This window comes from Emydura macquarii, unplaced genomic scaffold (assembly GCF_026122565.2).
Source record: "Emydura macquarii macquarii isolate MOO-44397 ecotype Brisbane River unplaced genomic scaffold, CSIRO-AGI_Emac_v2 contig_3517, whole genome shotgun sequence".
Lineage (NCBI taxonomy): Eukaryota > Metazoa > Chordata > Testudines > Chelidae > Emydura > Emydura macquarii.
This window is the reverse complement of record NW_027133654.1, coordinates 5,882,973-5,904,269: the sequence shown is the minus strand read 5'-3', so window position 1 is coordinate 5,904,269 and position 21,297 is coordinate 5,882,973. Positions and strand designations below refer to the sequence as shown.

Below are 21,297 nucleotides of genomic sequence, written 5' to 3'. Positions count from 1 at the left end.
TAAGAACACAGGACTGTTCAGAAAACTGACAGAAGGCGTTTTCTTTCCTGACTGGTGGATTACCATTGGTGATGTTGAAATGCGGATAGTGATGCTGGGAGACCCAGCATATTCCTTGCTTGGACCTTCCCTGGATCATGAAGTCATACACCAGCAACCTTGACAGAACCAGGCAAAGATGCAGCTATCATTCAAAGTTGCATGTGCTTTTGGTAGATCGAAGGGCTCATGGTGTTTACTTACACAATAGGATCTCAGTGAGAAAAATATCGCAATGATTATAGCTTTCTGCTGTGTCCTGCATAATATCTGTGAGGCAAAGAGGGAAAAGTTGCCAACAAGATGGAAGGTGGAGCTGGAATGGCTGTCTGCTGAGTCTGAACAGCCAGATACAAGGGAAGAATTCAATGCAGAGCTATATGGCTCAGGAAGACCTTGAAAGAGCACTTTAACAGTGAGCCACAGTAATGCATCCTGATGGACTTTGCTCTACCTGACCCTGCAGTTTTGGAGCCAATTAGAATTGTGTGGTGCTTGGTGTACATCTATGAATATAACACTGTCAGTTCACCTATTAATTTTGAAGTGCTTGCTGTACATTTATGCTTATTACACTGTGTTTGTCACTGATCCAGTGAGTTGTGTCACACGGTCCAGTGACAAATAAATGCGTGCTTTCAGTACAGCAATACATTCTGCAGCAGATGTTGTAAACTAATAAAGATGAATTAGTTTCCAAAAAAAAAACAAATACAATTTTGAGTGACAAAACCAGTGTAAAAAAACCCAACAAAACCTCTGCAATTTAAAAGCAGATACATTACCAACTTAAATTAGTGGAACAGAACTTAAGGGGAAAGAACACTCATGCCCATTTTTGGCTATACATACAGCAACTATGGCTCTCACAGGTCAGTGTATGTGAAGCTGTGGTTGTCCTTACTGTATGAGTGTAGGAGTAGGGATGTGGCCCCTGATGCCATGTGGAATGTTGCAGCGGGAGGTGTAGGGAGGTGCTAAAATGGAGTTCTCCATGAACTGCAAATGGAAGCAAACCTCGGATTATTGAACCTGTAAGTCCACAAGAATCTGCAGCATCTGTGTTTGCTGTTGAAGAAGCCCCATTATGTTCTGGTGCATCTCCATCTCCTTTTCCTGCTGGGGCTCTTGGACCATTCTCCTATCTACTCTTTCTTTCTCCATACAGTCTGAAATAATCATCCATCAGGCCTTTTGCTCACGGTCTCATGCCGCCCTGGCTTGCACGATCTCACTGAACATCCCAAGTCCTCTTCTTTCTCCTCCTTATCTGGCTCAGGCATTCCATGGATGTGAAAGGGGAACCCTTCAAGGCCATAATGGCAGCAGCTGCAGATAAAAAGACATAGAGGTAACAGTATAGTCACAATGGAAAGCAAAAGTTAAGGTTAAAAACTCCCTTTCCTTGCTCCCCTACCATTTTAAAATTGACGTGCTTATTGATCCTGTGGCTTTGGAGTGCTTGTGCACAACATCACTCACAGCACCAGCCTTGGTGAGTATAGCCTGCCGGGAGGGGAGGAACTAAGGAGGTAATTGCTTGCATGTATGAAACTATGAGTGTATGGCAGTGGCACTGAATACTTGCACTGTTTTCCACAGGCAATGGTGCTTTTAGATTATATCTCACTCCTGAGGGTAACAAAGGCAGAGAGACCACAGCTGCTGCTGGCGTCCTGAAGTCACCTGTGCCCATAGGCCACTAGCCCATTTACGGCAATGGTGCTGGCCAAAATTGTCGCTGACTGGCATGAGAAAGCATCCTAAGACTGCCATCCCTAGAAACCTTCAGGAGGGGATTGCAGAGTACCTCCATGCAAGTTTCATTGAGATCTTTCAGAAGGATTCAAGGGACATCCCTGTGTCCTTAGATAATCTATCCTGTATGACCCCCCACACCTAAAAGTACAGGGGAATAAAAAGCAGATTACAACTCTTCCTCTCTTTGTGTACTTCTACCTCTTCTACTATGAGTAAATTAATTTAAAAAATCAATAGCGGTGTCCTACGAAGTTGAGGTCACCATCAGTACATCATTGTAATGGGGAATACAATTACACACTTACCTGAGATTCCCATGCTCGACTGGCAGGACTGACCGGACTGCAGTGGAATTTCAAACAGGTCCTCGCTCGCAGCATAGCTGGACCCCCTGGTTGAATGTTCCCCATCCTCCTCTGTGTCCTCACTTCATACCAGGGGTCTTGAGCTCCTCAGAGGTATCGATAGTGGTCTGCAGGGTGGTGGTGGGGTCTCTGCCAAGTATGACATGAAGCTCTTTGTAAAAGTGGCAGGTCTGCAGTTCGGCATTAGCTCGCCTGGTGTTCTGGTGTGCCTGCCACATTTCCTTGGCTTTCACACAGCACTTCTACTGATCCCTGTCATTCCCCTTCTCATGCATCCCAGTGTAATCTGCTCCTAGCTGCCCACATTTCTATGGTTGGTCCATAGCTGTGCTCTCGCAGCCTCTTCTCCCCACAGGCCCAGGAGATCCAATATCTCCCGTCTGCTCCAGGCCAGAACACATCTGGAGCATGTAGCCAGGATAATCGGCTGGGCAGTTACACACAGCAATGGAGAGCTGCTAGGTGCACTCACCAAGCTGGGCAATCAGGAAAAGACATTTAAAAAATTTGCATGATTTTAAAGGGGAGGTTTGTGGGGGCTTCCAGTCTCTGTGACCTTTGAGCAGTGGAGTTCACAATTGTGACCAGAGTGATCAGTGTCAGGCATTGGGGGACAGCTACAGGAAGACCATTAGGATCAACATAGGTAACAAAGTGTCTACACTTGCACTGTGTCAACCTCAGTACATCGGCCATGGCTCATTGTTCAGAGAGGTGGTTTTACTGATTTGTCATGATGGGGCTCTTACATTGGTGGGAGACAAATTTAAATGTAGACACATGCACAATGATGTCAATGTTGGGAGACTCACGTCAGCATAACATTTTAGTGTAGACCAGGCCTAACTCTTGAAGATTCATAGATTTTGTGGTCAGGAGAAACCATCATGATAATCTAGTCTGACCTTCTGAATAACACAGATGAAATACATTCATTCATTATCTTCTGCTGAGAATATAAAAAAAAAAAGAACCAGTCAGTGCTGTTTGTGGTGGTAATTTGTGTCAGTTCATGTCTACTAACAACTTGAGAATGTCAACTCATTTCTCAAAGGCCACAGAACAGTCTTCACATACCAATGACTGAGCTACATTTCAACTAGTGACCTACAATTGAAATACTCTATCTGAAGTCACTAATCCTTTGGGCCATCCAGAACATTAGTGACAAAATCACAATCATCTTTTCTCTTAGCCAGCTTTAAGTTCCTGCAACTGTTATGTTTTCCCTTTCTGGAGAAGCATATATTTATTGAGCTATTAAGAAGACATTCATTAATTTATTTATTTAAAGCTAATGTTGTCCCACCTTTGCCTATGCAACTCCCGAGTAGTTTGTAATGCATTTGACCACATCTATACAAGTAGCTTGCCACACATTATCTCGGTGATGTTGCAAGCAGATAGGATCACAGCACATTGTTTAATGAGCTGCCCTTCACAGAATATAAATAAGCTGCCAAGTAGTAGTTTATAGAAGAATAGAGCTTTTGTTTATAAAAGAAAAATTCCTGTAGGCCTGGTTTTCCTTTACACTAAGGGCTTGTCTACACAAGAAGTTATACTGATATAATTATATAGTTAAACAACTATGGTTATACCAGTATAACTCCCTGTATGGACACTCTTACAAAAGTGGCTTTTTCCGGTTTAGCTTAAACTGCTTCCAACGTGCCATTAACTAAACTGGAAAAAGACTCTCAGACTGGAATAAAATTCTCTACACAGGGAGTTATAACAGAATAACTATAGTGCTTTAAATTCACACCTTATCTTATACTGGAACAACTTCCCACATAAAAAAGCACTTGGGCCCCCTTAAACCACTCTGGCAGTGTAAAGGAAACTCAAAATGAGTGAAAAAGTGAATCAGACCCATGAATTCAATCTTCAGCAATGACAGTTTACCAAAGATTGTTTCATAGCATTAGCCTGTGTGGTAATCGGTGTATTGGTCACTGATGTTTATCAGTGTAGGCTGCGTGCATGTGTTCCTGTGTAGATGCTGTCCCAGCTCTGCGCAGGTAACCGAGATGGCTCCCACGATCGACTGAATCGACATGACCATGGATTAGCTGAGCAACGAAGGCACCCAGGCCCGGTTTATTGCATTCGCACAATAAGAAGTGACTTACAGAGTATCTCTGGGTCAGTTTCATATAGGTGGCATTACAATGGCCTCGGCCCAACGGCGGGACTTTCCGTTATCCCCTAGACCGGATGCCGGTATTCCCTCTGACACCCTCTTTTATACACTGTTACATACACTTTTGTTCTGCCCCCCTTTGACAAAGGTAGTTGCCACCCTCTTGACGTAGTCTAATACCACCTTTTTCCGTTGATTGGCTGATTTGGGCAAAACAACTCCATGTATCACATTTTGTCATTTCTATCCATAAAAGTGTCATTTTAGAGAGTTAGTATCTTGGTACCTCCTACCTGCTACATATTTTAGTAATAATTTTAGTAATAATTAGTAATAATTTTGGCAATCTTGCAGTATCAGCACTTTCCTGTGCCAATTTCAGTTAACTTGAGTGACCCCTTATACTTCTGTTCACTCGGCTTTTTCCATTTAGGCCTTAGCTTGTTTTACAGGCCTTAAGCTCTCACTTCTTACTACAGCCTGTAAACACAAAGATAGGGTAGATGTATTATTGGTATTCATAATCGAGCTGAATACAAGAGAAAGTGGAAACTGCTCCAAAGCTAAGGAGGCTCTGAAAGGCAGTATGTTTACCTATCCCTAGTGAATGAAAATAGATTTAAGATTTAGGGGTTGAATTCTGATCTTCAAGTGCTTGGGGTGAAATGGAACTTCATAACTCCCAGTAGTTACACCCCACATATCCTCTTTCCTCATCTTCCATTCACTATTTGGAGAACAGACCCTCTCTAAATTATTAGAGTACCTCCCTCACTGTTTTTAATTTACAGTACTTCTATTTTAACGTGTACAGCAGAAATAACCTATTCAGTTTAAGATCAGTCTAAGAAGTATAGTAAGGAAATTTCAGAAGGAGTGTTCTTCTCTTCCCCTCCTTCAGAATGATGGGGATAGCTTCCTAGACATCTATAATGAAGGGATGTGAGATCTACCTCCGAGAATTTTCAGTATTATTAATGGCATCTTTCAAGGAGACTTTAAGAATGAATGAATGTACATGGAAGCCCCTGGGTTGTTTCAGAGTGGTTTCTATTTTTACCTTTTGTTATTCCTTGAAGGCACTGAAAATGTATACATTATGTGATCCCTGGCTGGGGATATTCATTTTCCCAAAAAGCTTCTATTCTCTCCAGGGCAGAAATTTTAGTCACCTGTTTGGGGGTGTTTCAGTGGTTTGTGTCTTGAAAACAAAAATCTACAATTGTATTTGCAGTACCATGTGCCTGGGGGTTAGAATCAGGCTCTTTTGTTCATGCCTTCTTATCAGGCACCTAAAACTTAAGTTAAATGAAATATAAGCAGCTGATACATATCCAAAATAAAATAATTTGATTTGATTTCATGGTTCTGGAATATTATTATAGGTTATGATACAAAGTAAGATCAGAATTTTGTTATCTACTAAAATAAGAATATTTTGAGAAAATGTGAACAATTGAAAAGGAAGTTTTTAGAATGGAATAATCTCAACCTTAACTATAATAGTGCTATTCTGTCGCTGTAATATCTGCTAACATGTAGCCTCTAGTGTGCAATGGACTGGCTATCGATTTAGAGCAGAAATGCCTATGTATAGTTCTGAAAGTGTTAATTCATAAACTTATTATGAATGTTTGCAAATACAATAAACTCTCCTGCAAAACACCCCCATTCTCACCCCTCTTCATTGCAAAACTGCTTCTGGGTAGGGCTGGATGAGACTTACTTTGGAGGCTGTTGGAAGTGCACTTACTCACTGGTGAGCATACGCCACCACCCTTCCAGATTCTGGGTCAGCAACACTTCTAGACTCTGTTGGCCTGGTGGGCAAGAGATCAGGACCAGAAACTCAGCCTGGGTGTCTTGAATCACAGGAAATGGCATAGCAGGCCAGAGCGCACTGCCACTAGGCCACATAAACTGCCCTTCCTCTAACAAGCAGGGATTGCATAAATATTTTCTTTAATTAAAATTTGAATTAGAATTATATTTCACTCTTCAAGTCAGAGCCTAAAAATACAAATGGACAAGCCACAAGATCATTATACAGCACTTACAAAGTCCTGCATAAGAAGAGCTGCTGCAACCTCAGAGAACCTTATCACAGTAACAGGGAAGATTTGCGTTTTCCAGAACTTTTTTCTTTTGATTATTTTCCTTGCAAAATTAAAATGAGCAATTTAAAGCCAAGTTTGAATTAGCATATTGAGGACAGTTTATTATTTATGAGATGGAAATCAGGATCCTGGATGACTGAACTCATTAAAGACCGTTTGGAATAGTTCCCATCTACTTCCCACAGCACCCCCCCACAACAAATGATTCACACAGTAATCATTGCAATATCTTTCCAACAATGCATGCTTCCAACAGGAATAATTCAAATGGGAAATGCACAAAATGGCACTGAGATCGTAAAAAGCTTAAAATACTTATCTGCAAATGGGGAAATTTTGTGTGAAGGCAACCACTGCAGCTATAATTCAGCTCATTGAGACAAATATATCCCTGATGTAGCGCACTTAAATTCTACGGCGTTAGACCAGGGATGTGTTTGGCTCAGTGTTCCTAAGCATTGCAGCGAATGTTGCTTCTCTTCTGTGAGCGAGTCCTACGACACAGTGGGATGCTGTACAGACAAGTAGTCTCTGTGTTCCTGCACACAGAGACTGTCATACAGCAGCACAAGTGATGTAAAAACATTTGCTAGCTAGCCATGTACCCTGGTATTATCTGGCCTCCTCTATATTGGTGAAATAAATATTGTCTATCTGCATATCGGTGAACTGAATATTTATCAGAGTTGTTGGACCCTTTGAACAGTCTATTTGTGCTACAATGCCTAGGCCTGTAGTGGGGTAGGGAGTGGCTGATTCGTTGATTGACTATGTAATTCCTCATTTCCAGTTTTAAAACTATGGTGTAATGTTGCTAATGTCATCATAATGACTGTTACATTGCACCACAAAGATGGTGCATTTCAGTGCTGGGTGTATTGTGTATACTGTCGTCTACAATGGTATGGAGGACTATGATGCTTGCAAGAGGTGCTGTATAATCTATCCATCCACAGTAATTACAGTTTTAATGTATTTATCCACACAACACGCAAGGTATTATCCTCATTTTAGGGATGGGGAACTGAGTCACAGAGAGATTAAATGACTTGCCCAAGGTCACCCAGGAAATCTGGGGCAGAGTTCAGCTCAGATCTCCAGAGCCCCAGATTAGTGCTCTAACCACTAACCCATTCTTCCTTTCTAATCAATAGGACAACATACTGCGCCAAATCCTGGCCCACCTACCTAGTTATGTTTTCTGATAAACTCAAGCAGTAAAGATCCTACTCTTGCATGAATAATCTTAAATAAAAGTTAATAGCGAGCCCTTGTCCCCCTAGAAAATGATAGGGCAGAAGAATTGCTCATCTCCATGTTACACAGCAGTCCAGCTGTTGGGAGAAGGCAGGGCCATGTGGGCAGAGGCTCCTCCCCAGCTGAGCTGCAGCAAGGGCAGACACTTGGATGGGCTAAATGACCCAGAAGCCCATCACAGCTGAAGTCTCTAAGACAGAGCTGTCAGTCAGGGTGAGGACAATACCAGCAGGGCGAAGATCTCATCTCCTGGCAATTGAGGAGCAAGATGAGGAGACAGCCCCACCTTGCCATGCTCACAAGACACTCCCAACCCCCTCCACATCAATGGGTAACGTTGCTGCCCCCTGGATTTTACTGCTGCCTTCAAGTTGCAGTAATTTCCCTAGTTCTTATCTGGGGAAAGCAAAGGACAAGGATATGTGGAGGGCTGGTACGGGGACAAGGACTGTATTTATATTAGATCTCCACTTCCCAAAGCAGTTTTGTATTTCAATGGCACTGAGCAGAGATGGAACACCTCTTTCCCCTTCTGCATAGGGCCTGAACATCCTCAATCTTGTTCAGCCTGATGCTGATATAGTTGAGAGTAAGAGGGTCATGCACCCCTTACTGCCACATAACTGGGCTGCGGATTTGGATCAATGATAGCAATAAAATGTTGGCCCCTTTAAATTCCACCAAACATTTTTCAATCTCTCTAAAACAGAAATCCCAAAGCAGCCAGATTGATTTTAACCTCATTTCGAGGCAAAAGGAAAAAAAATCTTCCAGATTGGAAACTTGTAGCGAATAAAATAGCCATATTATAAGACCCTGAACAAACATGGTTTGTAATGGCAATTATGACTTGGACTTAACAATGAGTGTCAGGTATGTGATGCTAAAATGCACATGCTACAGTTTCTTAACCAAACAAATATTTGCAGACATCTCCAATTTTTTGTTAATAAAAGCTTGTCTAACTGTTGCATTCAGTTTAAAAACCATCCTGAGGCTTGTAAGAGCTTTCACTGTAGAAAGCACTGTCGGCTTTCTTATCTGCAATTTGCCTCCTGGTGGGTTTCCAGCTTGACCTATAAGAATGCTGTAAATGTAGCTTTTCAGGTAGTGTTGAGTGAGCCAGACAAATCCTTGCCTACAGAGAAAGAACCAGATCCTGAGAGGTGCTGAGCACCTACAGCTCTCATCAACTTCAATGGGAGTTGAACAGGGTCTCAGCAGTTCACAATATTTAGCCCAAAGACTCTCTGCTTCACATAAAAAGTGTGCAACCCTGATTAAGCCGTCCTTTATGGATGACTAAATAAATGGAATCCTATCATCATTCAATGTATACAACCACAGTGGGTATAGGATTGCAGCCATAAAGCCAAAGAAAATAAACTGACCTTTTTGAATCCCTTCCAAGTTTCCCATGTAGCGGATGTGTAGGTATCACTATTTAAACAATGGTACATTAATTAATGCTGAATTACAGCACAAATGCTCATGGGGTTTCCATTAATACCAAATGAGTTCATGATGTTGTACAATAAATAATGGAAAAGAATGAGGGTGAGACCTTTAATTTAATGTGATAATGACATACAGGTCTTTGATAAAAGAAGTTGTGCTGCTGGATTGTAAAAATGATGCCAAGAAGGATATTCATGTAGGACTAAAAAAAACAAAAAACCAAGAGTCCTGTAGCACTTTAAAGACTAATAAATTTCTGCGGGCATAAGCTTTCGTGGGCGGCAACCCACTTCGTCAGATGCATGAAATAGAAATCAAATAGGGGGTATATATATACATCAAGGGTAAGGAACAACAGTGGGGAGGGTAGGTGTTAGCAAAGTCCATTAAGTTAGAGTAGCTGAGGCCTATTCACAACCACTGATTAGAAGGTGAGAATGTGTGAACAGTGACAATTACTTCTTGTAATGAGAGAACCATTCCAAGTCCCTGTTTAGACCCAGTTTGATTGTGTCAAGGTTGCATATGAGTTCCAGCTCTGCAGTTTCTTGCTGAAGTGTGTTTTTGAAGTGTTTTTGTAGAAGTATGGCAACTTTCAAGTCAGCTACAGAGTGTCCTGGGAGATTGAAGTGCTCTCCGACCGGTTTATGGATGTTACCATTTTTTATGTCTGATTTGTGTCCATTTATTCTTTTGCATAGTGATGGTCCGGTTTGGCCAATGTACATGGCAGAGGGGCATTGCTGGCACATGATGGCATTAGTAGATGTTCAGGAGAATGAGCTCCTTATGGTGTGGCTGATGTGGTTAGGACCTGTGATGGTGTCACTATAGTTGATGTGTGGGACCATACTTCACCTCTTTTTTAAGCACAACTCCTATAGACTTCAATAAGAGAGTTTTGCTTGAATAAGGAATGAACAAAGAGCTCAGGCATGGCCCCACACGGACCACCTCGCTCAGCCACTTTTCATACAGCTGCTATCCCTTCTCCTTAACATCATGTTCTCCACTGGAACTCACAGCACCTTTTTTTTTGGTTCTTCTCTCCAATCTTTCATTCAGTGCCTATTTCAGCTGAGCTTCCCCAAGCCCAGGAGAGGGGGTGAAAGAACAACTTTCCCTCTTCTTTCAACAAAGGAGGGGGAGCTGTGTTTCTCTGACCTCCCCATTCTACTAGCCCTTGAAGAAAGCCAAAGTCCAAAAGGGGGTGAGTTTTGTGGTCTGTGTTTTGGAGCAAGCTGGGAGAGCCACCTTCCCTCACAAGTTCATTCGTAAGACAATTTAAAGGCCAACCATTATTTTTTGCTAAGGCAATGAGAAAACAATCTTGTGGGCCCCCCTACTGGCTCTTCGGGACTAATTAACCCACAAAAACTTAACTCTCAGCACTCTAGAAAAGTAAAACACTAAGGACAGCATTAGTCCATTTTAATCCCCTTAAAAAGACAGGAAATAAATCACTATTTGCCAAATGGGAAAGGACAACCCTGTTAGGAAAATAATGATTATTTTTAAACTTCCAAGGGGTGTTAAAGATAACAGAGAATGAAAACAAACGCAAAACCTGTTGTATTAAAATCTGAGTCGTTAATAGCATCCTTTTAAAAAAAAGCATGAATTGAGCACTTTGGAGGCATAGTTCCAAATGTGTAGTAAAAATTAATGACGGGAACCTCTAAGGGCTCTGAGATTCAGTTCAAATAAGAATCCAAATATCTTTGGCCTAGAATTCAGGCTGGAAACCTGGCGGGGTCAGTCTCTCGCAGATGATTTCCAGTGCACTTTGGTTTTGACTGAGTCAGAAATTGGACAAGAAACAGCCTTTTCATGATATTTCACAAATTCCATTTCCAGAGGAAGTAGGACATGCAAGGAGTGCACTCACATACACACAAAACCCCTCCAAAATATGCCAGTTTAATACAGTTTGACAACGTATTTGTTACTCCTCCTGGGATCCTTTTCTTCTGTTTGTTCTCTTAACAAGATTCCATATGCATGTACAAATGCGTGATTAAGCATTACTGATAGTTCCATATATTTATGTGGCACACTACAAACATAAAAGGCCTGATCCAGAAAATTGATACGCATGCAACTAGTCCCAATGAAGATAATGGGATTACATGGTATGCGTAAGGGCTGCTCTTCTGAGTAAACATTTGCACAAGCAGGCTGCACATAGATAAACTGGATACAGACTGCCATGGCAAGGACAAATTCAGGAAAGGAAATGTGCATGTGTTGTGTGTATAAATATACATATAATTACACACAGAGTCAGATTCTCCATTGTATTCCATCTTATTACACTATTCAGGCAACATAAAAGTCTCATACAAATGGCCAGTGAAGAATTCCCCTGGCAGAGAGGAACACGCTGTTGGTATAAAGCCAGCACAGCCACTCCTGTATCAGCTGGCTCCCTCCTTTCCAGCATAGAGGGCAAGCCAGGGACAGGAGGAGACACGGTGGGAGTGGGGTGGAGTTCCACAATGCTGGTCCTCCACTAGTATAAGGGTCCATTAGGAACACGCCAATGAAATAATTAGAGCAGCCACTAGGCTGCTCTTCCTCATGCCAGAGCTGGAAAAGCAAAGGATCAGAGAGACTAATACTCTCTGCTTCCTTGCACCAAGTGGATTTTGGGTGCAGGCAGTAATTCAGTCCCCTCTGTGTGTGGGTGTGTAGACACATTGTCCAAAACTGTGATGGGAATGGTGAAGCCTAGTGGTTGGAGCCAGAATCTGGAGTCTATAGCTGAGTTGGTGCAAGGCTGGAGTGAGAGAAAGACTGGAGCAAGTGAAGGCTTGGGGAGTCTGTTGCCAACATCATGCAAGGGAGAATTCCAAGCCCTGGAGCAACACTGAGCAGACTAAGCTGCTGATCCTCCTGTGAAGCTTATATACCAGTTCCTGGCTTGTGGATTGGCTGGAGCCTAGCACAGGAATGACTCATCAGTGCATGTGTTAATCAGGCTCCAATTCAGGGATGACTCACCACTTTACATTAACTACCCTTTTCCCCTCCCCTGGCGCTTTCCAAAGGTCTTTAGACCCAGCTTCTCAGGGTGCAATTGAAGGAATTCACGAAAGAGATTGGTAACTGATGAAATTGCGAAGATATTGTTCTAGAATTGGGTTTACCTGTTCTGCTTGTCCATCCCTCTAGAGGTGGTAGGCAGAGGAAATGCATACTATGACTTTCAGGAGTTGGAACAGTTCTCTCCATGATCCTGGATGTAATGCCAGTCGGTAACCCATTGAGTTTGATCATGTAGTTGAAAAATAAGTGAGCCATCGATGGCTTCTGAAGTGGGGATCTTGTGACAGGGCACAAGGTGCACTATTTTGGTGAGAAAGTCAAAGATGGCCAGCGTTGCTGTGCAGTCCTGAGAAGTGCAAAGGTCAGCGATGAAGTCCATTGAGATAGAGGCCCACGGTTGTGGTGTGATTGGGAGCAAGATCAGGACACCTGGCAGTTTGATATGAGGTTCTTCATGACTCACAGGAAGCAATGTAAGATTTGACAGCAGAGTATAGTTTTGGCCACCAAAAGATGCAAGAGATCAGCTTTGCTGTCTTCCAGTATCCAAAGTGGCCTGCCAGAGGGGAATCATGGCTTAGCTGGAGGCTATAGGCTAGAGAGGGTGGCCCATCAGGGACATAAATACGATCCTTGAACCAGAGTTTCTTGTTTTTGACCAAGAAGTTTGGGTCAGAATTTGCTGACATTGACTCAGAAATTCCCAAAACTTCTGATGGTTCCCATCAAATCTCTCTGGTAGCGGGATCTTTTGGCCTAGATCTTGGACTGTCCTGGCTGTTGATGAGAATGGGCTCAGGACCACTGGGACCTGCAAGCATAGGAGGGCACTTTCCCATTGAAACTGGGCCACTTTGTTTTATAGACTTGGAACTAGTTCTGCCATCTCAGCGGAAGGGTGCCTGGAGATTTCATTTTGATTGCAGAGGGCACCTGCAGGCATGGGAGATCCATTTTGGCCAGTGAGCCTGATCAGGGTCATAATGCTCACACTGTCAGAAACTGTGATGGGATAGTCAGGCCTAAAGGTCAGAGCCAGGGGGTCAGGCTAGAATCAGGAATCCAGAGCAGGGTTGGAGCAAGACCAGAGCAGGACTACAAAGAGGAATGGAGCAGGAGCAAGAGCAAGGCCAGAGCAGAGCAGAGCAGGCTAGGGATTGGAGAGTCTGTTACCACTATCAGACACAGGAGAATTCTAAGCCCTCATGTAACACTGACCAGACTGAGCTGTTGTGCCTTCTGTTAGGCTTATATACCTGCCCTGAGAGTCACCAGATCAGTTCCTAGCTTGAGAATTGGCTGGAGCATAGCACAAGAATGACTCATCATTGCATGTGGCTTAATCAGGCTCTAGTTCAGGGATGTCTCATCACCTTACACACACATACAGAGAGTAATTCTTAATGCTATAATCACACTCCCACCTGAATTAGCTACTGTTGTAAACCCTTCCTGGACTCTCCAAGAAGGAAATCTGAGGATTGTAGCTCTGACCTAGCTAAGGCCCTCTCATAGACTCAGAGACTTTAAGGTCAGAAGGGACCAACATGATCATCTAGTCTGATCTCCTGCACATTGCAAGCCACAGAACCTCACCCATCCATTCCTGTAATAGACCCATAACCCCAGGTTGAGTTACTGAAGTCCTCAAATCATGATTTAAAGATTTCAAGTTACAGAGAATCCACTGTTTACCCTAGTTTAAACCTGAAGTGACCCATGCCCCATGCTTCAGAGGAAGGCAAAAAAAACCTCCAGGGTCTCTGCCAATCTGACCCAGAGGAAAATTCCTTCCTTATCGCAAATGTAGCAATCAGTTAGACCCTGAGCATGTGGGCAAGACCCATTAGTCTTGGAAATAATTCTGTGTAGTAACTCAAAGCCCTTCCCATCTAGTGTCCCATCACCAGCCATTGGAGACATTTACTGCTAGCAGATGCAGATCGGCTACATGCCGTTGTAGGCAGTCGCATCATACCATCCCCTCGTAATTTGCAGTTCTTGATTGTCTTGAACAGAAGAAGATGAATGCTGCTAGGAACTGAGAGAGGGTTATTGAAGGCTGCCACAGGAATTTCTTAATAGCTTTTTGTATTTATCACTAGTATGACAAGTGAGTGTTTCCACACAGTGATTGAGAAAGGACCAAAGAAGACTTCTTTGAACTTATTGTAAGCTCCAGTATTTCAAGAATTGCTACTATTGTTACAATTGTATATTCCAACAGATTTACTGACCTCATTCTGAGTTAGAATGCTGTCAAGCTAAATATTTGCACAAATTCTAAATGCCATCATCCAGGGCCAGGACTGGGAAGATTATTTCATATTTAATAAAACAAGAGATTGTAGGAAGATGAATAAATTGCCACAGCCTCTCGTGTTTATAAAATTTTGTAATTGCCTTGGTCTCCAAAATAAACATCTCCTATTTGTACAACCACATAATTTAATTTCTTCCAGGATCTCTTTCCAAATATTAAACATCTTAATTCATAAAGTGGTGCTGTTTGATCAAAGACTCAATCACTTGCAGGGTGGTAAATAAATCTAAAGACTGAAAAACATTGCTCTCTCTGAAGGGGACCTTTAACACTTTCCTTGTATCTTTTAGAGAATTATATGAACCAAAAGTTGCTGAGTTTCTGGCCAATAGAGCTTGTTTTCTAAGCTGTCATTGCTGGGAAGGAAAGGTTAGTAACTCACACTGATAAACAAAAGTTAAGTGAAGGATTTCAATTCCAATTCCAGAAAGAATTGAAGGCCCACTAAGAAATGAGGACCAGCTACAAGAAGAGAGAACTGATAGATGCCAATCAGAAGATATGAAGCTGCTTAATGGGTGAGAAGGGGCAAAAATGGATGATTTTCTGCTTACCCAGCACTACCGGCTAGAATTATCACCCTAACATGTTATATTATTTGGTTACCTTTCTCTTTCAAAACATGGATTTGTCATCGCTAAAGGAGCAGCTCTTAATCAGAATCCACAACTGCCTTTCTTCAGGATTTGAAAGAACCCACATCCAAACACTCAACATAAGCCTATCTAGCAAGTCTGGATTTTTTTCTCTACTCTCCCAAAATTCATCTATCTGAGGTCAAATCTAGGAATCTGAGCTGTCCAAGGAAAGAAACTGATGGATGAAAGTGCTAATTTCAGAGGGAAAAAAATCAGACTGAAGTACGGTTTTGTTTCTTATGTAGTACTGTTTGTCATCTGATTTGGCCATATATTATTTGAACTCTTTGCATCCACCTGAAAGGGGAAAAAATATAAAACATTGCCCTCATACCAGTAGTTTCAGTTACAGCTACTGCTGGATTCCAGAATCCAGGCTCCCTGTTGCATGATTTTTTTCTTAACTAGCTCTTTCCAGAATGCTTTTGTCTAGTACCTGAAACAAGTAATACCATAAGCCTTCCTGTAATGCTGCTCATCAGAAATCATGAAGCATGGGACAGAAGAAGTTTATCTTTTTTTTTTTTTTTTCCAGATTGCAATTATTACAAGAATCTTTTTCATATGGATTTCAAAGAGAGGCAGCATGTTCCTGTCAACTGACGGTGGAGCCAGAAAAACCCAGGTGCTTCTAATCCTTGTTCTAGTACTGACTCACAGTCTGATTTTGGCCAAATCACTAAGGTTTACATTTTCAGAAGTATCCACTAATTTTGTGTGCTTCATTATTGAGTTCCATCCAGACACACATTGGAACTGATTTTCAGAGGTGTTAAACACTGCAACTCCCAGTGAAATCAGTGGGAGCTGTGGGTAGTGAACATCTGAAAATCAGGCCACAGAGGCCAAATTCATCCATGGTTTAACTACTAACTTCATTGGAGTTACACCGAGGATTAATTTGACACGGGATTCTCAGGTCAGGCATTTCAAAGTTCTGAAGCCTCAGTGTCAGTTTGTCTATCTATAAAATGCAGATACTTTACCATGTACCTCCCCAGGGTATTTTGAGGGTTGTTTGTAAATTACTAAGTATTTTTACTTCCTCCAACTCAGTTAAAGGGGTGGACAGATTGCCACTATGTTTGATCTCAAAGATGATGCCTTTTCAACGGCTCGAACAGAATACTAGCGGAGTTGAACTGCAGATTTCTTGTAGCTTTTATACAGCTTTTCTTTAAACACTTTGCAAATATGGTTCAAATGGAGGGAGCAAGTGAAGTGAAAAGGAATTCTTTTGTTGCCCGTTAAATATTTCCCATTCAATCCCTGCTCACAAATAAAGGGTCAAATCCCTAACTCTTTACTCAGGCAAAACGCCTAGTGAAGACAAGGTGTGTTTGGCTGAAAATGGAGAGGTGGACCGTGAAAGGATGGCGATCTGGCTAAGTGGCAGGTCAGTGTCCTGGCTCACGTTTTCCTCTCTTCTGTGTTTTTAGGTGGGTGACCCTGTGATGGTTGGCAAAGGAAGGGGATGGAACAGAGCAGAGGAAGGGAGGAACACGTTTTCTGTTCCATGAGCTAGCTCCCTGCTGGCAAACGCTACCTGCTCTGTGACTTTCACTGGAGGCCATCAATATCTAGGTCATATTATTTTACAGTGATTTGAATTGAACAAAACAGCGTGCAGGCAGCAGCAGCACCCAGGCGAACAGGGCCGCAGGCGCCGAACCCGAGGGTGCCGCAACTTTACCACTAGGAGGCTCCCACCCCCTCCACCATCACTAGGACGGAGACTACAACTCCCAAGGGGCTTTGCGAGGCCGTCTGGTTGCTAACCTATTATGTCGCGATAATTTCCCGTGCACTCGGCAGACGCTCTCCGTGAGCTCTCGCGAGAACCTAATCCCCCCCCTCCGCCTTCGAGACTTCGCCAATCCCATCTCACATATGACACCTCACACTCAATCACCCAACAACTCTCGCGAGACATAAATCAGCCCCCCCACAAGTGACACCGTTTTTTTCTCCCTGTGCTCTGTCTCGCGAGACTCTGACCGCAGTGACCAGACCGGGCTCGGGCTCTGAGGGTCGCCTTGTCTTGCCCTCCCGCTCGCGCGCGCCCCCCCCCCCCCAGACGATGGAGGCGCGCGAGAGCCTCTTCTCGCTGGAGCTGCTGGTGGAGTGGGTGCGGGTGGAGCCGCGGCTGCTGCCCCCGCGCGGCCCCTTGCGCCCGGCCGTGGCGCTGCGGCTGCTGGATTTCCCCACGCTGCTGGTGCATCCGCCCGAGCCGGGCTGCTCGCCGGGGCGGCTCTTCCCCTTCGGCCGGGGCAAGTCCTGCCTCTTCCGCCTGGGCCCGGGCCCCCTGCGCGGCCTGCTCCGCCGCGCCCCGCTCTACGCGCTGCTGCTGGCGCTGCCCCAGGGGCCCGGCCCGGCCCGGCTGCTCGGCAGCTGCTGCGTCTCCCTGGGCCCGGCCGCCGAGAAGCTCTTGCGGCCGCAGGGCGAGGCGGTGCCCGGCTCGCGGGGTCGCAGGGGCCGCTATCCCCTGCGGGACCTCATGGGGGAGCGGGTGGGAGAGCTGGCCTTGGGCTACCGCCTCAGCAACCTGGGGCCGGCCCTGCTGGGGCACCTGCCTGCGGGCCAGGAGCAGGAGCAGGAGGTGGGCTGGGGAGTGCCGCCGCCCGGCCCCAGCTGCAGCCCGGACACCCAGCGCAAGAGGGCGCCCAGCCCGCAGGGGGACCAGGGCTCTGGGCACAGCAAACACTCCGTGTCCATCGGCAGCCAGACGGAGCCGCAGGGCAGGGAAGAGGTTGGGGAGCTGGAGGGCAGCGGCCAAGCCTCCTCCGCGGCCATCCGGCCCCACCTGCCGCACGGGGAGGAGGTGAAGGAGTTGGAGATTGAGGCAAACATCTTCTGCCCTCCCCCCTTGTACTACAGCCGCCTGCCTTCAGATCCCCTACCAGCCTGGGCTCCTAGATCGGTGGCATCTGCCTGGCCCCAGGCCTCTGGGACGGTAGCAGTTCCCCAGCCTCGGGCCCCAGAGAAGCAGGAGCAGAATCTGAGCCCATCAGCTGCACCACCACCACCACCACAAGAAGCTTGCCCAGACAGAGGTCTGGCTCCCTTGCCCCAGTCTCTGGGTGGCCCCCAACAGCTCAGAGATGCTCTCAGAGAGCTGCCTCTGATCAATGCTTTGCTGGTAGAACTGTCCCTGCTGAACAGCCAGCCCCTGCAGCTGGGGCCTTCTGGTGTTCACCCCCAGCTGGCTTGGCTATATCAGGAGGTAGAAAATGTCAAGCCCTCAAGCCCCCTTACTAGGAGCAGATGGCCAGCTGGGAAAGATAAGGAAATACTTCCTAAATCCAGTGAAAAATTCAAAAGACGCCCACAAGAGTTTTCTGACTTGGGCTTTTCTTCCTTACGTGAAACTGCGGCTGGTAAAGGAACCAAGAAAGCTGCAGTATCAAGAAACAATGGTTTTGACAAAAACAGTGGAACCAAAGAAAACAAACCCTTAAGAAAGAAACTGTTTTATGGACTGACAAATACACTAAGGTTACGATTACAGCAGACCAATCCAGATATGTTGATACTTCATGAAAGGAGAGAACAATATAGAAAAAAACAAGTAGAGATGCTAAGAGAGAAGAAAGGTAAAGGCTCCTTGTCCAAAGGAAAACTATTCAGAAACACTGCAGAACAGCATTTGATGTCTTACAGGCATCCTGCCAGGGGAGGAAGTTTAGAACAAAATACTCAGTTTGATGAAAATATTGAGACTTTAATACAAAGTAGTATTGAAAAAGATTACTCTACCACTATAAAAGATATTTCTGACCTAGAAAAACACACTGCTTGCAACAGACTGAACAATCTTGAGGAAAATGCAAAGGAAGAGAGTCCATGTGAAGTGAACACGAACTCTTCACTGGAAGGAACTACAATTAAAACTGCTTACAAAGAAAAAGGTGTGAAAGTCCACCTGCCAAGAGCTTTCACACAGGATACTGATGCAAAGAGAAATAAAGTAGATGAGGAAGCAGTACTGAATAACTATAATGCTTCCACATTAGGTGATTATCAACCAAGCCCAAACAACAGTTTTGAAAGTAATCCTGAACTCAAGTATTCGGATGACTTTGTTGGTAGTCCTGAGAACACAGGCTATTCTGAAGATTTCACTAGTGCTGACTATAGTGGCAGAGGCTCAGAAACTTTTAACAGCAGCCCAGAACCTGCATTGGCAAGCCCAAAGCAAGCTTGCTCAGACATGGAGTCAGAATCCAAGAAGTCCAGAATTTCTGAAAAAAGTCTGAGAACTGAAAGTATTTCAGCTCCTCTCCCAGTTCCTTCACATGCATCTCCAGTCCATTCTCTTAAAAGAACCTATGATTTAAAAGCAAAAAAACAGAGTACGGGTGCAGCTGTTAGTGTATCCATGAGTGACTTCTCTCCTCCAGCAAGTTCATTAGATGAGCAGGAATTATCTCCATATAACAAGGAAGAAGATAGCAAAATTGACCAAAATATTATACAGGCCTCTGAAGTGAAGAGTAAACAAACTAATTCTGATATTAATTGTAGTGTAGTAAAAGGTCAAACCTCTTTGGAAAAGAGTCAGTCACTGAGAACATCTCAAGTTAGCTCCTACTTGCCATCCAACATGTCTGATCTTGAATTTAGTGGTGTAGAAAACAGTACATCAGACAAGGAAGAGGATGATGACTTTGGGACACTGAGTATTCCTAATCCATGTAAGCATATCAGTGAACTTGTAATAAACAAACTTCCTGGATACACAATGTAATTATCAATATACACGCTTGGTCAAAGCAAAAGATGTTTACATTTTATTTTTATAAACCATATTAATAGATTTTTGTAATTGGGTGTATTTAAAAAGCCATATATAATTGACTTTTGTGAATTTAATAAATTGTTTGAATCTTTATAAAAACAAAGACACCAAGTTTGTTATACACCATGTAACTTCAATATTCTGGTTTTTTAAAAACAAGACTTAAGCAGTGTTAAAATACCCCCTATTTTCAATGGTAGAAATGCAAATGGAAGCAGTAAACCTTCCTAGCATATCCAAAGACTGTCAGGAGAAAATGTTAGTGCTAAAGAAACAACCATGCAGTTAAGTTATGTGTACAAATTATGTCTAATAATTTTTATAAACTAATATTTTAAACCATGTCACCACTTCCAGAGAAGTAATGTACTCTTCCAGGAAATTAAATGCAATACAAATGCTATTTAATGCACACAGCATGTCATAGGCAATAGAGCATAGATTGTAAAGCCAGAAGGAACCACTATGATAGTCTAGTCTGACATGCATAACAGGCCATAGCATTTCACACACGGGTTGTAGCATTAAATTAATTTGTGGTTAAACTAAAGTACTGTTGTCATCTTTTCATGTGGGGGACCCTTTATTTTAAGTCTAATAGAAGGGTATCACGAAAATTATAGAGGAGTAAAATAAAAAATACTAAGCCAATTTGTGTGTATTACAGGAGGGTGAAAGAATATTTGACCTTGAAAGATAAGGATGTGGGGGGAGTGGAAGAGAGATTTTCATTGCTTTAGATTGCAATAAATTTTCAGTGACTCTCAACCTTCCTGATTGCCTTTAACGATTTGTTGGTTGACAAATACTGAACTAAGATATGTATTTTCAAGAGACATCAGATTTTGATTTAAAGATGCCAAGTGATGGAGGATTTACATCCTCAGTAAACGCCAGTGGTTAGTTACTCCTTGTTAAATTTATATTTCATTTCCAGATTTCATTTCTCTTGACTTCCACATATTGAATGGTTATACTCTTTTTCTGCTTTTTAACTTACTCTGTTTTTAAGCATCTGCCCAAATCCATTCTCTAAATTTCAGTGGTGTTCTTCACAGAGCAAGACAATATCATTCTTCTCCCTTAGCCACCTTTGCTGACTTCTTTGTAGTCTCTGAATACAACTCAAAATTGCTGCCTTAGTTTTCCATCTTCTCTGCCTTTTCTCTCCTGACCCTCCACCCAGTGCCCTCAGTCCTGGCTTTACCATATGTTCCCAACTTTGACTATACACTTGTAGTTGCTCTCATTTATGTTTTCTTGTCTGTAGAACATTCTTTCTCAAGGCCCATTAAGCTACTTCCTTACCAAGTCTCACCTTTAAAAATATACCTGTTTGCTGTAGTT

At 43.4% G+C, this 21,297-nt stretch overlaps 1 protein-coding gene across 1 annotated transcript; it reads left to right on the top strand.

The window, feature by feature from the left end:
* Positions 1–17,125: 17,125 nt before the first annotated feature.
* MAP10 (microtubule associated protein 10) lies at positions 17,126–20,700 on the top strand. Its single transcript, XM_067535776.1, has one exon. It carries the CDS (start codon positions 17,233–17,235, stop codon positions 19,897–19,899), a length of 2,667 nt encoding a protein of 888 aa, XP_067391877.1. The 5' UTR covers positions 17,126–17,232; the 3' UTR covers positions 19,900–20,700.
* The last annotated feature ends 597 nt before the right edge of the window (positions 20,701–21,297 follow it).

Excerpts from the sequence above, each read along its gene's own strand:
- MAP10 (XM_067535776.1), top strand. The coding sequence starts at position 17,233 with ATGGAGGCGCGCGAGAGCCTCTTCTCGCTGGAGCTGCTGGTGGAGTGG.